Raw genomic sequence first — 19957 nt, 5'->3', positions numbered from 1 at the left:
CACTCTTAATATGGCACTCTTTTTGGAACATTTATTTCACACTGCTGTTGCCATAGCTGTGCGCTCCATGGTGTTCTGGTATTACGGTAGAAAGAGAGTTGTTTGCTCTGAGTAAAAAAGTGTTGTTCCACTCAAGTCTCGGCTTTAAATGTACTTAGATTGAGGAAGTACATAACAAAAAGTGGCGACGAGGACGTCTGGACCTACGTCAGCTCGGACGTGCTGTTTTTAAAGTTTGCTGCGGATCGCGGTTTTCCAGCTTCGGCGTTGTGACTTTGTGGGAAGGAAAACGAGCGGAGATTTCAAAAGATGCTGTATTACCAGGCGCTAGGGCGGGAGTTATCGGCTTTTTTGGTCCTTTTGATGAGCTTGTGGAAGAGTGGAACTCGAAAACGCAGCTATTTTTAGTTTGGCTATTTCGTGGTCCAAAGTAGGGGTGTGACACAATATCGAAATGGTGATATATCGTGATACTTTGTATCCCAAAAGGTTATCGATATGCTCCTGCCAAGAATCAAGATATCAAGTTGAAAAGGTGTCAATGTCTAAAAAAAAAATAAAAATGAACAAACAAGTTGCTACCAAAACTTTCCACCACAGTAGTGTCTCAGTTAACTCTAAAGGCAGAGTTATACTTCCGCGTCAGACCTGCGTAGGGTTGCCACCTGTCCCTTAAATTAAGGAACAATCCGAAATTGGGAATTAAATGTTGCGTTCTGTATCGAACTAATTCGGAATATAAATGGATACATTTCTATGCATTTTAGGAGTTTTTGGGATGTCCCTTTTTTTCTCTGCCTGTACAGCTTTGGGCGCGAGTGTGGGGGCGTCCCGTATTTCTTATTTCTGAAAGGTGGCAACCCTAGACCTGCGCCATCAAGGAAGACCCGATTTACGACCCTGCGTCGTAGCCTGACGTGGTCCTATTGATTTTTCAAACCCAAGTGTCACGTCAACGCATATGACGTGGCGGAAATGGACTGTGATTGGTTCGCTCAGACTGTTGTTTCCGGTTCAGCGCGAAATCACCGCCATTGTAAAACATTATTTTTCTAGACGCAAAAATGGACCAAGCCGACGGGAGCAGGGGTCGCCTTAACCGAATATTTTCCGTCGTTGACCGATTTTTTTAAAACGGTGACGGAAAAAAGTCCATCTGTCATTTTGACAGGTTGCAATTCACACCCCAGACCACAGGGTGGCGAGTGAGCATATTAATTAGCTATTGTCTCTCTTGATGCATGACGTCGTTGGCCTTACTCTGAAAAATGTCATGGCAACTGAGTGTCCGAAGTTTCTTCAAAAAGCCCCAAAACGACGATGGTGTTGATAAAAGAGTTGCAAAAAGAGGGACTGCACAAGCGGGCACGCAATTCAAGTCCATGCGCACCAGGAGGAAAGTGTGAGACTGCGTTCAGGCCACAACAGGTGAACTGTTAATTTCATTGTTCCATATGTAGCCTACCTACTGGGGCCACAGCTGTTTTTGTCACTGCAGAGAAAAAGTTACATATTCATCTGCTTGATGTGTGATGGCACGGTGTGGATTCTCTGTTAAGCTTGTTCGGTCAGAATATTAATATAAAATGAATGAAAACTAAATACTATTGAATATGTTGAAGCGGTATGCAATGTTAAGAGTCTTGTTAGCTCGAATTGCTGTGTCCAGCCGCTGTAGCTCTGCTGCTTTCTGTGAACTCTCTATTCAAGCCGGAACGCGCGCAGCTCTTAAGTGTCTCTGTCACGTGACTGTGTCGTAGCCGGTAACGCGCTCGGCCAAATGGACACACAAGTACGGAAGGTGAATTATGCCAAACAAAGGGTCACCACAATGTCATTATCATGATTTTAAAAATTTAAGTGAGGGGTAAAAATAGATTATGACCGGATTTTTATGACCCTGTCAGTCAAAATGACAGACAACGAAAAAGTCTAGCGCAACCTCTGGACGGGAGTATCATCGAAGAGCAAGTCTCGTCAAGACATCATAAATTTTGCCAAATGGCGAGGTCAGCGATTGAATAAAATAAATGGAAGAACCACCGAGAGGTGTGTGTTCGGAATCTAGTGGCCACACGAAGCGGTGACCCAGTCGGCCAAAAACTGCCAGCTTTTTATCACTTTATGTCGTATTTTTGGTTGGTGCACTTCATCATTTATTGTGTACATATGTTTGCTGTGAGTCTATGACTTACTTACTTGTCACACTTCAAGTATATGAAGAATAAAGCACACGTTTGGGGTCAAAAGAGTTGTTTTGATCTTTAATTTTCAATAACAGACAGTTCACACACCACACATCACATCATCACTGATTGTGAGTGCCTCGGTGCTTTTTATGATAACGTTAACATCAAGGCTCCCAACGCAGTTTGGGAAGTTCCATAGACGCCAGAAATCTGCTATGGCTTCCCACTGGCTGGTTGTAGGACACGGCAAACAAATCGGGCTGGAGGGCTTTGCAGACCTCGGACAAAACGCTGGACGCAGTGCTCGACGCCAGTTTGAAGCTAGCCGCCACAGGTAGCTGGTTTCACCCGAGGCTAGAAGAACACTATGCGGCATCAAAAGTTTGATGGACCGCCTTGAAACAGTCTTCTGCGTCACCTGTGCCTCAACATTTGTATGATCAACATTTATTCAATGTTGATGAGCTGAAGATCCACATTCAAGCATTCCATCTTGCATTGTTTATTTTTTCTCCGTTAAACTACACAAGAGGAAGTCAACAAGCATGCCCCAAAACCATACAAAAATAACACGACACCCCTCTAGTGGCTTGGCGGTGAATTACAGAGCAACGCTTCACCTGGCCGGAGAACCACCGCCGTAGTCGCTGCGCCGTCACTGCAACGCGGGAGCATAACAGGCTTAAGGCTGCATTGACGGTGCTCGACACCCAATCCATTTAGACTGGGAACGTTTGTTCATTCGAAACCAGCACATTCACAGTCATTCTGTCCGATTTTCAGGGCATTTACAGGTCACTTGCTGTTCATTTTAGGGCATTTACAGGTCATTTTCGGTTGAGTTTGAGTCACTGCCTATTCATTTGGATGATTCCCAGGTCATTTCCTGTTCTGTAACTCAAAATAAACAGGAAGAGACCCATAAAATACCCCAAAATCAACAGGAAGTAACTGAAAATGAACAGGTAAATTACCTTAAATGGCCCAAAATTGCCTCATTGGCTGCCACTACCAGCCATAGACGTTCAATCCGTTTGAAGTGGGAGGGATTCGTTCATTCGCTGCCACCCTCCCAGTTCAAATGGATTGGATGTCTACTAATGATAAACTCATTCCAATTCACAGTAGAAGCTTTTCTGTTTATTAATTTGGTCAGGAAATCATTCTAGGATATTCTACAATCTATCGATAATCGTATTGTCAGATCATCATTATCGTGAACTTTGTATCGTATCGTATCGTATTGTCAGATCATCATTATCGTGAACTTTGTATCGTATCGTATCGTATTGTCAGATCATCATTATCGTGAACTTTGTATCGTATCGTATCGTATTGTCAGATCATCATTATCGTGAACTTTGTATCGTATCGTGAGGTACCAAGAGGTTCCCACTCCTAGTCCAAAGACTGAGAAACTTGCTTCAACCTGATAAACCTGGCAGCAAAACGTACTGGGAGATTGTGGAAACTCTTAATGCGTACTAAACATAGCCTGGTACTCCAGACTCACTGCTGTTCCAGCTATTGAGTCTGGCCACCATTAAGCGGATTAAATTTCCAGGGCGGAGCAAGCCACAGCAAACAGACAGCGGAGTGAACCAATCAGTGACGAGCGGATGTGACGTTAGAAACGCGACGAGGGACTTGCGCGCGGAAGTAAACATAAGAGGAGAGCGGAGTTTATTCAAAATGGCTAGCGCGAGACAGGCTGTTGTCAATGACTCGTGTCGATGTGTTTTTTGGTAATTTAAAACTGATTTTACCGTGGATTGGAACATATTCTCGGCTCTGCTGTTCGCCATCTGTGTTGTTGTGGAGACGACTTCCGACGCGGAAGAGTGACGTTGCTCGTTAAGAACACGTCACGCAAATAAACGAATCTGATTTGACGATTGATTTTGTACTTGCTCGAGAGGCCGTTAATGGGCTGGGTCCCAGACTATTCTCTCAGTGTTTGGAAAAAATACAGGGAGGACAGTCTGGCCGTGCCACGCAATACTATACACCAAAGCCCCTTGTAATTTCAGAGAGATTCCGATTTCACAGGAGAAATCAGAAATAACAAAAGAAGCTAATAACAGAAAGTGGATTGACATTAAAGAAAGCCTTGAAATAAGTGTGAAACTGAGTAGACACTGGGTCAAAGGCATCGCTTGTGTCCTTACCAGGTCTATAAACAGTGTACAGTGCTGGCCAAAAGTATTGGCACCCCTGCAATTCTGTCAGATAATGCTCAATTTCTCCCAGAAAATGATTGTAATTACAAATGCTTTGTTAATAATATCGTCATTTCTTTTGCTTGCAATCAAAAAACACAAAAGAAATGGGGAAAAAAATAAATCATTATCATTTAACACAAAACTCCAAAAATGGGCTGGACAAAAATATTGGCACCCTCAGCAGAACATTCATCCTCAGCGCAACCTTTTAGACAAAATAACTGCGAACAACCGCTTCCGGTATCCATCAGTGAGTTTCTTACAATGCTCTGCTGGAATTTTAGACTATTCTTCTTTGGCCAACTGCTCCAGGTTTCTGAGATTTGAAGGGTGCCTTCTTCAAACTGCCATTTTCAGATCTCTCCGCAGGTGTTCTATGGGACACTGCTGGCCACTATCGAAGTCTCCAGTGCTTTCTCTCAAACCCTTTTTTAGGGTTTGAAGTGTGTTTTTGGTTAATGTCCTGATCCAATAATCTCTGAGGGAGACCCAGCTTTCTCACACTGGGCCCTACATTATGCTACAAAATTTGTTGGTAATCTTCAGACTTCATAATGCCATGCACACGGTCAAGCAGTCCAGTGACAGAGGTAGCAAAGCAACCCCAAAACATTACGGAACCTCCGCCATGTTTGACTGTGGGGACCGTGTTCTTATCTTTGAAGGCCTTGTTTTTTTCCCCCTGTAAACTCTTACTTTTCCCAAAAGCTCTACTTTTGTCTCATCTGACCAGAGAACATTCTTCCAAAACAATTTTGGCTTTCTTGGGTATGTACAGTTGTGGTCAAAAGTTTACATACACTTGTGAAGAACATAATGTCATGGCTCTCTTGAGTTTCCAGTTATTTCTACAACTCTGATTTTTCTGTGATAGAGTGATTGGAACAGATACTTCTTTGTCACAAAAAACATTCATGAAGTTTGGTTCTTTTATGACTTTATTATGGGTGAACAGAAAAAAGTGATGAAATCTGCTGGGTCAAAAATATACATACAGCAGCGCTAATATTTGGTAACATGTTCCTTGGCCATTTTCACTTCAATTGGGCGCTTTTGGTAGCCATCCACAAGCTTCTGGCAAGCTTCTGGTTGAATCTTTGACCACTCCTCTTGACAGAATTGGTGCAGTTCAGTTAAATTTAAAGGCTTTCAGACATGGACTTGTTTCTTCAGCATTGTCCACAAGTTCTCAATGGGACTTTGGGAAGGCCATTCAAAAACCTTAATTCTAGCCTGATTTAGCCATTCCATTACCACTTTTGATGTGTGTTTGGGGTCATTGTCCTGTTGGAACACCCAACTGCGCCCAAGACCCAATCTTCGGGCTGATGACGTTAGGTTATCTTGAAGAATTTGAAGGTAATCCTGCTTCTTCATTATACCATTTACTCTCTGTAAAGCACCAGTTCCATTGTGAGCAAAACAGCCCCACAGCATACTGTAATACTAACACCACCATGCTTGATGGTAGGCATGGTGTACTTGGGGTTAAAGGCCTCACCTTTTCTCCTCCAAACATATTGCTGGGCATTGTGGCCAAACAGCTCGATTTTTGTTTCGTCTGACCACAGAACTTTCCTCCAGGAGGTCTTATCTTTGTCCATGTGATCAGCAGCAAACTTCAGTCGAGCCTTAAGGTGCCGCTTTTGGAGCAAGGGCTTCCTTCTTGCACGGCAGCCTCTCAGTCCACGGAGATGCAAAACATGCTTGACTGTGGACACTGACACCTGTGTTCCAGCAGCTTCTAATTCTTGGCAGATCTGCTTTTTGGTGATTCTCGGTTGAATCTTCACCCTCCTGACCAATTTTCTCTCAGCAGCAGGTGATAGCTTGAGTTTTCTTCCTGATCGCGGCAGTGACAAAACAGTGCCATGCACTTTATACTTACAAACAATTGCTTGCACTGTTGCTCTTGGGACCTGCAGCTGCTTTGAAATGGCTCCAAATGACTTCCTGACTTGTTCAAGTCAATGATTGTTCAAGTCAATAATCACTCACAAGAAATTGCTAATTCGTGTTGCTGTATGTATATTTTTGACCCAGCAGATTTGATCACTTTTTCTGTTAACCCATAATAAAGTCATAAAAGAACCAAACTTCATGAATGTTTTTTGTGACAAAGAAGTATCTGTTCCAATCACTCTATCGGAGAAAAATCAGAGTTGTAGAAATAACTGGAAACCCAAGAGAGCCATGACATTATGTTCTTCACAAGTGTATGTAAACTTTTGACCACAACTGTAAGTTTTGGCAAACTGCAGCCTGGCTTTTTTAGGTCTCTGGGTTAGAAGTTGGGTCTTCCTGGGTATCCTACCATAGAGTCCCTTTTCATTCAGATGCCGACGGATAGTACGGGTTGACACTGTTGTACCATCAGACTGCAGGACAGCTTGAACTTGTTTGGATGTTAGTCGATGTTCTCTATCCACTATCCGTACAATCTTCCATTGAAATCTCTCATCAATATTTATTTTCCGTCCACATCTAGGGGAGGTTAGCCACATTTCCATGGGTTTACACTTATTGATGTCACTGCGCATGGTAGACACAGGAACATTCAGGTCTTTTAGCCTTGAGATTGCCCATGCTTACTCACAATTTTGCTTCTCAAGTCCTCAGACAGTTCTTTGGGCTTCTTTCTTTTCTCCATGCTCAATGTGGTACACACAAGGACACAGGACAGAGGTTGAGTCAACTTTAATCCATTTCAACTGGCTGTAAGTGTGATTTAGTTATTGCCACCACCTGTTATGTGCCACGGGTAAGTAACAGGTGCTGTTAATTACACAAATTAGAGAAGCATCAGATGATTTTTCAAAGGGTGCCAATACTTTTGTCCAGCCCATTTTTGGAGTTTTGTGTAAATGATCTTTTTTTTTTCTATTCTCTTTTGTTTTTTTTAATTGCAAGCAAAATAGATGAAGATATTACTACCAAAGCATTTCTAATTGCGATCATTTTCTGGGAGAAATTGAGTATTATCTGACAGAATTCCAGGGGTGCCAATACTTTTGGCCAGCACTGTATGAGACACCTTCCATTTAAGACCATCAGACACTGTATTCAAAGCGTACACTGGACACGAAGAGCACATGAAAAGAATGACTGACATATTACTGCAATGCAATGAGCAAACTGCCAAACTTTCAGTCTACGTCACAGAAGGGAATTTTGCTTCCATCATGGGACAGCTGTGGTTGAATACACTTCTTTTAAATTTGCAAAAGTTTGGCGGCTGTCAGACGGTTCTTCACAACTACAAGTCATCCTGGAAAAGAATGAAGAGGTTTTCCGTGAGGAATTGGGCAGTATGACGGACATTACGGTGAAATTGCACATTAAACCAGGAAGCAAAACGGTGTTTATGAAGGCGAGGACAGTGACTTATGCAATTCGGGACAAAGTTGAAGCTGACCTGGATCCGTTGGTCAAAAGTGGTGTTTTGGAACCAGTCACCACTAGCGCCACACCAATTGTGCCGGTTCTGAAAAAGAATGGTGAAATTTGCACATGTGGAGATTTTAAATTGACTTTGAATCCTGTGCTTTCTGCGGAGCAGTACCCGCTTCCATTGATCGATGATTTATTTGCAAGTCTAAGCAGGGGGGGTCAAAAATTCAGCAAAATTGATTTGAACCAAGCTTATCTGCAGATGCATGTGGACAAAGGATCACGGGAGTGGCTGACAATGAGCACGCACAAGGAGCTCTTTCAGATATTGAACATTACCTTTTGGCATCACGTCTGCTCCTGCTCTGTTTCAATGGGCTATGGGTCAAATTTAGAGTGGATTGCGAGGAGTACAATGTTACTTGGATGACATTCTCTGCCTCATTGTCCAGTGACGATTCAACGACTTCTAAAATTATCAAAGGCCTTGTATTATTTATATGTGGATATGTTCTAAATATATGGTTGGTATTTTTCAAATGAAGTCAGTAAATGAGTATAATAAAGCTAAAATAAAATTGTTTTGATCTGGTGTTGCATATGTATTTTTTATTGATGGCAGAGTTTAGTTTTCCATCACCAATTTTTATTCAGGAAAGTAAGAATCTCTAATGATTTGGGGTTCAGACGATTCAGAGGAATTCATAGTTATTATTTTTGCCGTTGTGCGCAGGTCGCGACTTTCCTAAGTGCCCTCGGCTCGGCCTGGAGGTTCAGGCGAGCTTCGATGGTGAGCAGCTGAGCACCGCCTCTGTGGAACACCTGGACAAGCCGCATTTCAACACCGAGCTGGCCTGGGAGATGGACCGCCATACGCTCCAGCTGCACAGGTGTTTGTAATACTTTTCTCGCTCCTCACATGAACAAGTTGGCACCAAATTATTGAATATTCACCACATATGTTCTTTTGTTTCACAACTTTGGAAATGCCAAGGCATCATGGTCAATGTCAACCTAGTGTCAAAGATGTCCAACACAAAAAAAGTTGATGTTTCTGCTGTTTCCATTCAGTTGTTTTGAAATTGGGTGGACACAGAATAAGTAGACAGCTGTACTAAAATTATTTTTTGCTTGATTATATTGCCATTATAATAACATTATAAATTTGACCATTTATGAGCAAATCATGCTTATACTCACGCCGTGTGTTAACAGACTGCAAAGGACCTCCATCAAGCTCCTGTGCTTTGCCGTCGACACCAGCGGTAGGGAGAGTGTGGGCTACATCCTGCTGAACCTCAATTCCGTGTCGGAAGTCCCTCAGGTGTGTTAGCCGGAGAGGTGGTGATTTGTTGCGCTACATCTTTAAGTTAAATTTCCTTTCGCATGTCGCCAGGATCCTCGCTGGTACACGCTGCTGAGCAGCAAATATACGAAGAAGAAGCCGTCGCTGCTGCTCAGCATGGTGCTTGAGAACGCCCGTAAGTCTGAGCAGGTGACCAATACCGATGGAATAAAGGACAAGAAGGCCCAAAAAGGTGCAGCTTCCAGTCTTGTCTTGTCTTTATGTGCTTTACTTTAAGCATCGTTCACTTTTAATGGCTTCGTTATGGTCCGGTACCGACAAAAAAGTACATTGGATTAGATTAGGAACCTTTCAGGCGGGGCCTCGCCGAACTCCTCTCATGTCCGAGTTTTTGCCTCGGTGACCACTGTAGCTGCAGTCCGGTTGGTCAGCCGGCACCTGTCAGCTGCCTCCGGAGTCCCACAGGCCAAAAAGGCACGATAGGCTTCCTTCTTCAGCTTGACTGCATCCCTTACCGCTGGTGTCCACCAGCGGGTTCAGGGATTGCTGCCACGACAGGCACCAACAACCTTACGGCCAGAGTGCCGATCGGCTGCCTCATCAATGGAGGTGCGGAACATGGCCCACTCGGACTCAATGTCCCCCACCTTCCCCGGGACAAGCGAGAAGTCCTGCCGGAGGTGGGTGTTGAAACTCTTTCTGACACGGGATTCTGTCAGACGTTCCCAGCAGACCCTCACAATACGTTTGGGCCTGCCAGGTCTGGCCAGCATCTTCCCCCGCCATCGGAGCCAACACACCACCAGGTGGTGATCAGTTGACAGCTTCGCCCCTCTCTTCACCTGAGTGTCCAAAACATGCGGCCGCAAGTCCCATGACACGATTACAAAATCGATCATCAAACTGCGGCCTAGGGTGTCCTGGTGCCAAGTGCACATATGGACACCCTTATGTTTGAACATGGTGATTGTTATGGACAAACCGTGACGAGCACAGAAGTCCAATAACAGAACACTAGGGCTGTCCCAAACGACTAATTTTCTCCCGATTAGTCAGCCGACTATTTTTACGATTAGTCGACGAATCTAATAATTACATTTTATTTATTTATTTATTTTTTTTTTTTTTTACTAATTTAGCAATGAAATTTTTGTTGACGCTTATCAATTCACAAAAAACATATTGGAACACTCAAATCATTTATTAAAGTACAAATAAACACGTAAATAACAATAATAAATCACAAATAAACAATGAGTTCAAATGCTGATAGAATTAACTAGTGTAGCATCCCGATTGAAAAGAGGGTCTCTTAAACTGATGGTTTACAACTTTTATTCCATCCTTGATGTAAACACACCGTAAGAACTACGGTGCACACAAATAAAGCAACACAATTAGAAATTAACAAAAACTTTTCACCTTTTTCCTTTTAAACCTTATTTATATATCAGTGAATTGCCTATATGAATTGCCTTTACCTTATTACCTTATCATTGACAATCTCTCCCTTGAGTGCAATCACTGTATATACTGTATATATTTATGACCTTTTAACCTTATATAATTTTCTATACCATCAAATAAACCATAACATGAAATAAACCTTTCAATTAGCATTAAAAACAATACTAATAGCACTTATAGACCCTACCCACCGACGTCACAAAATCACGTGATCACTGTATTGTTCCGCCCCCTTGTCCGTCATTTTGTGTCTGTATTATCAATGGTCTCAATTGATCGAGCAATTTATAATGCATTTCATGGAAGACCCGGTGCTTTCGGATGCCGTAAACTCACTGGATGCGTTGCATAAAAGGCGTAATGTGGAAAAGCTTCAGTTTATCCATTCGCCGGATCCATATTTGATGCCTAAATCGAGGTTTCTCGACCCGCTGTCTTCGCCGTATTTGCCTGACATCTGCTAGCTACCTTGATATTTACAACTATCTTGTCCACACAAAATCAGCCTATTCTCACGAAAGTTTGAAAAACTTTAAGAGCTTGGAGGCTTATAAATACTTCGTTGCTGGTTGGGTGAAACAGGTCCTCGTCCACGAAAATTCGGCAGGAATCTATCTTGTGCTTGGAAAGGTGAGTTACGAAATTTTCAATTCAAAATCTTTTGTTCTTGCTAACATCCACTGTCAAGTCTAATGTATTTCATGTCATTTGTCAATGGAGCTAGGGCTTTTAATGTTTATATGGTTTAGCGATAGCACTCTTACTACATACATACGAGTATGTTGTCGGCGATTACCAGATATAAAATGACTACTACATAATCTGTGGTAATCGTTTGGAGCCCAGTTTTCTCGTCGAATTGCAGCAGCCCATCTCGCTCTCCCCTCTCCGGGTCTCTCGGAATCCGGTAGAACTTCAAGTCTCTCCGTCTATCTTCTCTGTTATTGCAACCGACCGCCACACACGCCTTCACCATTTTGATTATTAATGTTAACGAGCAGAAAAACACGCCGTAAATAGGAGGAATGTACGTAGCCGTAACAGGTAAACACGATGTGTTGACGGACAATTGGGCGGCACCAGTCAGGAGGGTGGAGTTGTGACGTCACGTGGGTAGGGTCTATAGGCCCATTGTCAATGAAACATTATTATTTAGTAAGGCGACAGCACCCTCTTGTGTACAAAAAATGAAAAGAAAAAAAAAAAAAATTACAAACTGCGTGAAGGCGCTTGAGGTGTTTATTCACGGCCGAAGTGCAGCCAAGCTTGGCACTGAAGAGACAGGACAGAAGAGTGTACTCTCCTTTATTTCTTTGAAATAAGTCAATGTTTTGGACACTCTGGTGCGCTTTTTTTGGCTTTGTGCCGCTTTCCCCGCTTGCAAACAGAGCATCCGACATTCTAACTATCCACGCATATATTTTTTTAACCCTTCATTAACCGTCGGCGGGATGTTGTGCTCGTCGACGGATTTACGTCATCGATGACGTCGACTATGTCGACTAGTCGGGACAGCTCTACAGAACACCACTCGGGTTCTGATCGGGGGGGGCCGTTCCTCCCAATCACGCACCTCCAGGTCTCACCGTCATTGCCCACGTGAGCATTGAAGTCCCCCAGGAGAATGAGGGAGTCCCCAGAGGAGGCGGTCTCCAGCACACCCTCCAAGGACTCCAAAAAGGGTGGGTACTTTGAGCTGCTGTTCAGTGCATAAGCGCAAACAACAGTCAGAACCCGTCCACCCACCCGAAGGCGGAGGGAAGCTACCCTCTCGTCTACGTACAGGCGCCAAGCCGGGGGGCAATAAGAATGCCCACACCTGCTCGGCGCCTCTCACCTTGGGCAACTCCAGAGTGGAAGAGAGTCCAACCCCTCTTGAGGATTGGTACCAGAACCCAAGCTGTGTGTGGAGGAGAGTCTGACTATATCTAGTCGAACTTCTCTGCCTCACACACCAGCTCGGGCTCCTTCCCTGCCAGAGAAGTGACATTCCATGTCCCAAGAGTTAGCTTATGCAGCTGGGGATCTGACCGCCAAGGCCCCCGCCTTTGGCTGCCGCCCAACTCACTACGCACTCGACCCCTTTGGCCCCTCCCACAGGTGGTGAGCCCATGGGAAGGGTAACCCACGTTGCCTTTTCAGGCTGTGCCCGGCCGGGCCCCATGGGGACAGGCTCGGCCACCAGACGCTTGCCTTCGAGCCCCACCTCCAGGCTTGGCTCCAGAGGGGGGCCCTGGTAACCCGCGTCCGGGCAAGGGAAACCTGAGGTCATTCTCTCATAGTGAGAGAGTGTAATAGAGTTTTTACTTTCACTTTTCATGCTTTATTGTTGGGCGTCAGCTGCGGGGGGCAGCAGGCATGTTGTGAAGGCAACTTCTGAATTAAATAATTAAAAACCTGACAAAGCTAGTGATTGGCGATGTTACAATCATAAAAATTGTCAGCTGATACAGATTGACGAACGGAGGAGGACTGGCGAGATCGTAGACATTCTACGGCCGTATTGTCGAGGACGCGGACACCACGCTCATATCAAATCAAATATAAAATAATGCTAAAACAACACATAATACATAAAATGACCACAAACGCAAAGCACGCCGCGGCACTGCCCCCTGACAAGAAGTCCCAGGAGGGCTTTGTGTTGCTGTTTTTTACATGAAAATTTAATGCAGCTTGTTTTCTATTGTTACTGATTGACTGAATGCCAAACTGTGGAGAGTGATCAGTTCCATTGTCTTCTATAGGAGGTAGTTTTTTCCTAGATTGGCCATCGGCTGATATATAGCTGATATAATCGGATAACTGTTTGTGTTCACTGCTCAGCTTTCTCTTGAAGGTTGACCGATATATTGGCCGGCTGATATATGGTCTTTTTCTAGATCGCCTATTATTAGCCAGTATAGAGCCGATCCAGTCGGATAACTGTTATGTTCAATGTTTAGGTAAGAAGCTTTCTCATGAAGGTCAACTGATCTGAATATATGCTCTTTTTTTCAAGATCGACTAATATATAACTGATAGAATAGTATAATTGTTATCTTCTTTGTTTGGGTGATGATATTTCAATAATGGTCAACCGATATACGGTGTTGATTCAAGATCAACCGACGTATCACCGATATATAGCTGATATTATAGGATAACTGGTATGTTCACTGTTTGGGTTAAGATTTTTCACATGAAGGTTGACCGATATATTGGCCAGCCGATATATCGGGCCAGTTTAATGGGATAAATGTTACTAAATCCCATATCAGTCAATCTCTAACACACATAAGAGAGTGGTAAAATATATATATATATATATTTTAATCTTAATGAGATTGGATAATCGTGGCAGTATAAACCTCAACGTCAATGTGTTTAATCGTTCAGCTCGGACAAGTACTAAGAACTTAAGTCTTCTTATGTGATTTTGTCTTTGAACGTTCCTCTGCCACATCTCCCACTCTCCAGCGCCCCGCGCAGAACCACCTCCACCCCCACCCCCACAGCCCCTCTCAGAAAACCTGGTGGCAGTTCTGGTGCCTGAGCATGGGTACTATCAGGTGGGACCTGAAGAAGACGCTACTGCCATGTTTGTGCTGTCCGTCACGGTCGCGTTTGCCACCAAACTGGAACATGTGAGAATAACACGACTCTTGCGGTTGTTTGAGTAGTGAACTCAGTGCGTGATTTTGAGTTTGTGTGCATGTGTGCAGTTGATCCCCAACACGTTAAAGCTGTCATCAGAGGAAGCCGGCTTCTTCTTCTTCTACACGCTGCTGGGCAACGACATTACCAGCAAACCCTTCCAGAACCTCTTGAAGCCGGACTTCCAGCCCGAACGTGCTTCTGTGCGCGTCCGCAGCAGCGAATGCTTCTTGCGCACCTTCTTTTCACAGCAGCCGACTTTGCAGATCCACCTATGCTGTGGCACGTACTCGCTCGGCACCGCGGACGTGGCCCTCGCCAGGCTGGCTGGGCTCGCCGAGAACCTTGAAGAGGCGGCTACGGTCGAGGGCGTGTTTGCGCTGCAGCCGCCCGCCCGCTTTGAGCGCACGCTACCGCCGCTACCCGCCGACCTGCAGCCTAATGTCAGCGTGGCCGTGACGCTACGTCGTGAGGATGGCCCAGCGCAGCTCCAGGTTGACATGACTCATTAACTCTGTTGGTGCCATTTTTGATGATAGACGTCCAATCATGTGGCTCTTTTTATCCTTTTGTGAATTTCACCGTAGTTTGTGAGCGAATGAACATTTGTTCACTTGCTGCCGGCCCGCCCACTTCAAATGGATGGCACGTCTACTAGTGATGAACTCATTTCAATTCACTGGATAAGCATGAAAATACCTTTTGTTACCCTTACCAATAGGAGTGGGAACCTCTTGGTATAGATAACGTCATTTTCAAAGTATCGGAATTGGCAAAAAAATATCGGACATGCCTTTTTTTAATGTATATACAGTATATATTTTTTACTTAGATCGTTTTCTAATTGTATTTAACGTTACAGACATAATATGTTACTCATCCAGAGTCTTTAGTTTAGGCTTAAGGTAGGGTTATCAAATTTATCCCGTTAACGGTGGTAATTAATTAAAAAAAAAAAAAAAATTATCACGTTAAATTAACGTAGTTAACGCATGCGCTGCACGACCCACTCACGCATTGTCGCGTTCAATCTGTGGCGCCGTTTTACCTATATATATAGAGCTAAAAGGCAGCGTAAAATGAGTAGGGTGAATTTTGGCAGCCTTTGGAGCCTTTTTTTAATTGGCTTAAGCCTTACAATCCCTCTCCCTATGATTAGAAATATCGTGGGAAGCAATGTGGGGAAGAAAGGTAGTAATTGATCTTTTTCTTAACTCCCTATGTTATTTCCCAACGCAGGGAAGATATATAAATTGGTACCACTATGCACAGTCATGGTTGCACTTCCCATTATGCATTTAGGCAGAGCAGTTAAATGGCTACAGTATCATTTACTGAAAGCTCAATAAATACACTAGATGGCAATATTTAGTCACAATATACAAGGTCACATTTATCCTTTAAGAATTACAGGTCTTTCTATCCGTGGATCCCTCTCACTGAAAGAATCATAATAATGTAAATGCCATCGTGAGGATTTATTGTCATAATAAACAAATACAGTACTTATGTACTGTATGTTGAATGTATATATTCGTCTGAGTTTTATTCATTTTTTCTTAATGCATTGCCAAAATGTATATGATCGGGAAAAATTATCGGGAATGATTGGAATTGAATCGGGAGCAAAAAAAAAAAGCAATCGGATCGGGAAATATGGGGATCGGCAGATACTCAAACTAAAACGATCGGGATCGGATCGGAAGCAAAAAAACATGATCGGAACAACCCTACTCTTGGTACCTCACGATATGATACGATTTGCGATACAAAGCTCATGATAACAATGATCTGACGATATGGCGATACAACGATACATTGGTCAGGAAATCCTTCTAGGATATTCTACAAAAAACTAATAATAAGAAAAAGAAGCTTCTGCTGTGAATTGGAATGAGTTTATCACTAGTAGACGTCCAATCCATTTGAACTGGGAGGTTGGCAGCGAATGAACGAATGTTCATTCGCTGCCATCCCTCCCACTTCAAATGGATTGAACGTCTATGGCAGTCAGTGGCAGCCAATGCCAGGCAATGAGGTAATTTTGGGCCATTTAAGGTCATTTACCTGTTGATTTTCAGTTACTTCCTGTTTATTTTGCGGTATTTTATGGGTCACTTCCTGTTTATTTTGCATTACAGAACAGGAAGTGACCTGGGAATCACCCAAATGAATAGGCAGTGACTCAGGGGCCGTTTACATGGTAACTCTCCTAGATTATGAAAAATTTCAAATTTGCATTTATATGGGCCCGTCTCCATTCGAACAATGTCGAAATTCTGCATAAATGATTTAGTATTCATGCCAGGCCCTAGGGGGCAGTGCAGATTTACAAGGCGACAGCGAATGATGCACTTTGACCCCAACAAGCTCCTCAGCCCGGAAATAATATGTCCGCCCACTCGAAGCAATTGCATTTTTCTTTTGTTAAAAAAGGCACAAAAATGGAAACATTCAAGATATTTAATATAAAAATATTATTAAAACAGTAAATTAAAGCCGACTTTCCGCCATATTTGCTGTTTTTAATGTTTAATAGCACTGCTGCGCAAGCCCAATGTGATGTGTACAAGTGCTGACGTTATCGGCGCGGTCTCGCGCCGCGGGAGCTTTTGATATTCATGCGTAGCAAGCCCCCCTAAATCCCCCACAATCGAATTCTTCCACTTTAGAGGCAGGAGTCAGAATTTTTCGTCTTCGCCTTCTGTCTTCGCCGACACCATATGCATGCGAGGTGATTCCGCTACTTAGTTATTGCGTCTTTGTGTCGCAGAGTCGCCATGTAAACTGCCCCTCAAACTCAACAGGAAATGACCTGTAAATGCCCTAAAATGAACCGCAAGTGACCTGTAAATGCCCCGAAAATCGGACCGAATGACTGTGAATGCTCTGGTTTTGAATGAACGAACGTTCCCAGTCTAAATGGATTGGGTGTCGACCACCGTCAATGGCAGCTTTTTTTTTTTTTTTAATTGACACTTTTTAAAAATTAAATCTCGATTCTTGAGAGGAGCATATCGATAACCTTTTTGGATACAAAGTATCACGATTAGAGATGTCGCCAATCGATCGGGTCCGATCACGTCATTTTCAAAGTATCGGAATCGGCAAAAAAATATCGGACATGCCTTTTTTTAATATATGTATTTTTTTTTAAATTAAATTGTTTTCTAATTGTATTTAACGTTACAGACATAATATGTTACACTCACCCAGAGTCTTTAGTTTAGGCTTAAGGTAGGGTTATCAAATTTATCCCGGTAACGGCGGTAATTAATTAAAAAAAAAAAATTTATCACGTTAAAATATTTAACGCAATTAACGCATGCGCTGCATGACCCACTCACGCATTGTCGCGTTCAATCTGTAATGGCGCCGTTTTACCTATATATAGAGCTAAAAGGCAGCGTAAAATGAGTAGGGTGAATTTTAGCAGCGTTTGGAGCCTTTTTTTAATTGGCTAAAGCCTTACAATCCCTCTCCCTACGATTAGAAATATCGTGGGAAGCAATGTGGGGAAGAAAGGTAGTAATTGATATTTTTCTTAACACCCTATGTTATTTCCCAACGCAGAGAAGATATATCAATTAGTACCACTACGCACAGTCATGGTTGCACTTCCCATCATGCATTTGGGCAGAACAGTTAAATGGCTACAGTATCATTTACTGAAAACTCAACAAATACACTAGATGGCATATTTAGTCACAATATACAAAGTCACATTTATCTTTTAAGAATTACAAGTCTTTCTATCCGTGGATCCCTCTTACAAAAAGAATGTTAATAATGTAAATGCCATCTTGAGGATTTATTGTCATAATAAACAAATACAGTACTTATGTACTGTATGTTGAATGTATATATTCGTCCGAGTTTTATTCATTTTTTTCTTAATGCATTGCCAAAATGTATATGATAGGGAAAAATTATCGGGAATGATTGGAATTGAATCGGGAGCACACAAAAAAAAAAGCGATCGGGAAATATCGGGATCGGGAGATACTCAAACTAAAACGATCGAGATCGGATCTGGAGCAAAAAAACATGATCGGAACACAGGCATGAAAATCTCTCACCTTTCGGCAAAATTCGCCGTTTTGAAGTCAAAAAGGGCGACCTACGTGAATTGCGTAGATCCGAGGAGAAATTCTTTTTGGGAGGGGGGGGGTCGGGAGGTTTTATTTAATTATTATTATTATCATCATGTGATTAACTTAGTACGTAAACTGAGCACTTAAGAAATCGGTTCTTTAAAACTGTGACACGTGGACAGTCAGCAAATCATTCTAGATGCTTCGCTGACGAGAACCAATCATCGGCCCAAGCTGCGTTCCATTATTCCAAACGCGCGCACTACGTGTACATGGAGTGCTCGGAGAGCCTTTGGTTGCTTTGCAAAGCTGCGAAAAAAAAAGCAGGCCTTATCCACACCGGGGCAGACCAGAGCGCAGCATACACACTTGCCTGTATTTGCCAGCAGATTGAATTTGGTGAGTAATGGTTTCAATCGTTTTCACATTTTGCGATATAAAAAAAGTTACTGCCATTCGTTGCAGCTTGCGTTGAACACTGCCAGAGCTAGCCAAATCTCCCATGAAAAAAAATAGCTCCCGTTAAATTGGCGTCAAGCTTGTGTATTTAGCGGTAATATAGATGAAGAAATACACTGTTGAGTCAAATTAAGCGGCATGCTCTCGGATGGAGGAGGGCGCCTCGTATCGCTCCCGTCGTCCGCCTGAGACGCGTTCTTTTCGGCTGTGACTTGAGCTGACGGCCGGTGTCGGCACAATACCGGCCCGACGAGTGGTGGGAATGACTCTTGCTAAGCTTTTCAGGAATACGGGGATCCCTCGTTTTTCGCGGTTAATGGGGACCAGAACCCGCCACAATAAGTGAAAACCGCGAAGTAGCGCCCCCCCTCCCCATTTTGTGTGCGTGTTCAATGTATTTATTCAGATTTTACATTGGAAAAAAGATACATATATATAAGACATGCTTTTTCACTTTTTTCACCTAAGTATCATTTATAAATGGTTTTCAAGCACTTCAAAATGTAAGAATTATAAGTTTTAAACATGTTACTGCCCCACCGAATTATTTTTAAACAAGAAGAAAGTAGTAAGAAAATGCTTGGCTTTATTAAATGCTTCATAGTGAGTCTACTCAAACCCTCTCAGGCTTTGTTAAACGGTGATTGACACATGTGCAAAGTTTTTCTTTTTCTTTTTTTGTTTGAAGCAACTTATTTGATTGAATAATAATGACACAAATGTCCTAGCCAAAATGTGGCCCAAACGCAAAACACTACTTCAATGGAAAAATTTGTTTAAATCAAGAAAAATAGTTTTCAAATGCTTTTTTTGTCTCAAATTTATTTTTGCAATCAAAAACATTTTTTTTTATTGAAGTGACTTTTTTGGGATTAAAAGTATATACTGTGTTTTGATTGAAGCAACTTTGTTTTTGATAGAAGTAACTTTGTTTTTTGATTGAATAATAAAAACACAAATCTACCTCCATCGTTATTGAGAGAGAAAAAAATTAAGAAAGCTTTAAAACTAAAAGCCACCGGGGAGTCCGTTTTTTTTTTTTTTTTTTTTTTTTAATATTTATATTTCATTACATAGACATGCCTCGTAGGGAAAGGAGATTGAGGGATAAAAAAAAGGAGTTGGATGAGGCTGCTAAAGGCAGTGGATACCTCATCAGCTGGGTGAATAGCAGACCTGGTAAGAACAAGTTTT

General features: G+C 42.7%; 1 protein-coding gene across 2 annotated transcripts in view; it reads left to right on the top strand.

Annotated features, from left to right (window-relative positions):
- Window positions 1-19957, top strand: part of cep120 (centrosomal protein 120) — a 39958-nt gene that overhangs the window by 1099 nt on the left and 18902 nt on the right. For both annotated transcript variants that reach the window (XM_057853157.1, XM_057853156.1), the window contains exons 2-6: window positions 8535-8691; window positions 9017-9125; window positions 9198-9339; window positions 14034-14200; window positions 14279-14704. In XM_057853157.1, the coding sequence (XP_057709140.1) occupies window positions 8535-8691; window positions 9017-9125; window positions 9198-9339; window positions 14034-14200; window positions 14279-14704 (1001 nt within the window). The remainder of the gene's footprint in view (window positions 1-8534; window positions 8692-9016; window positions 9126-9197; window positions 9340-14033; window positions 14201-14278; window positions 14705-19957) is intronic.

Source organism: Corythoichthys intestinalis, chromosome 12 (assembly GCF_030265065.1).
Source record: "Corythoichthys intestinalis isolate RoL2023-P3 chromosome 12, ASM3026506v1, whole genome shotgun sequence".
Lineage (NCBI taxonomy): Eukaryota > Metazoa > Chordata > Actinopteri > Syngnathiformes > Syngnathidae > Corythoichthys > Corythoichthys intestinalis.
Note: the sequence above shows the minus strand (reverse complement) of the source record. Positions and strands in the feature narration are given on the sequence as shown.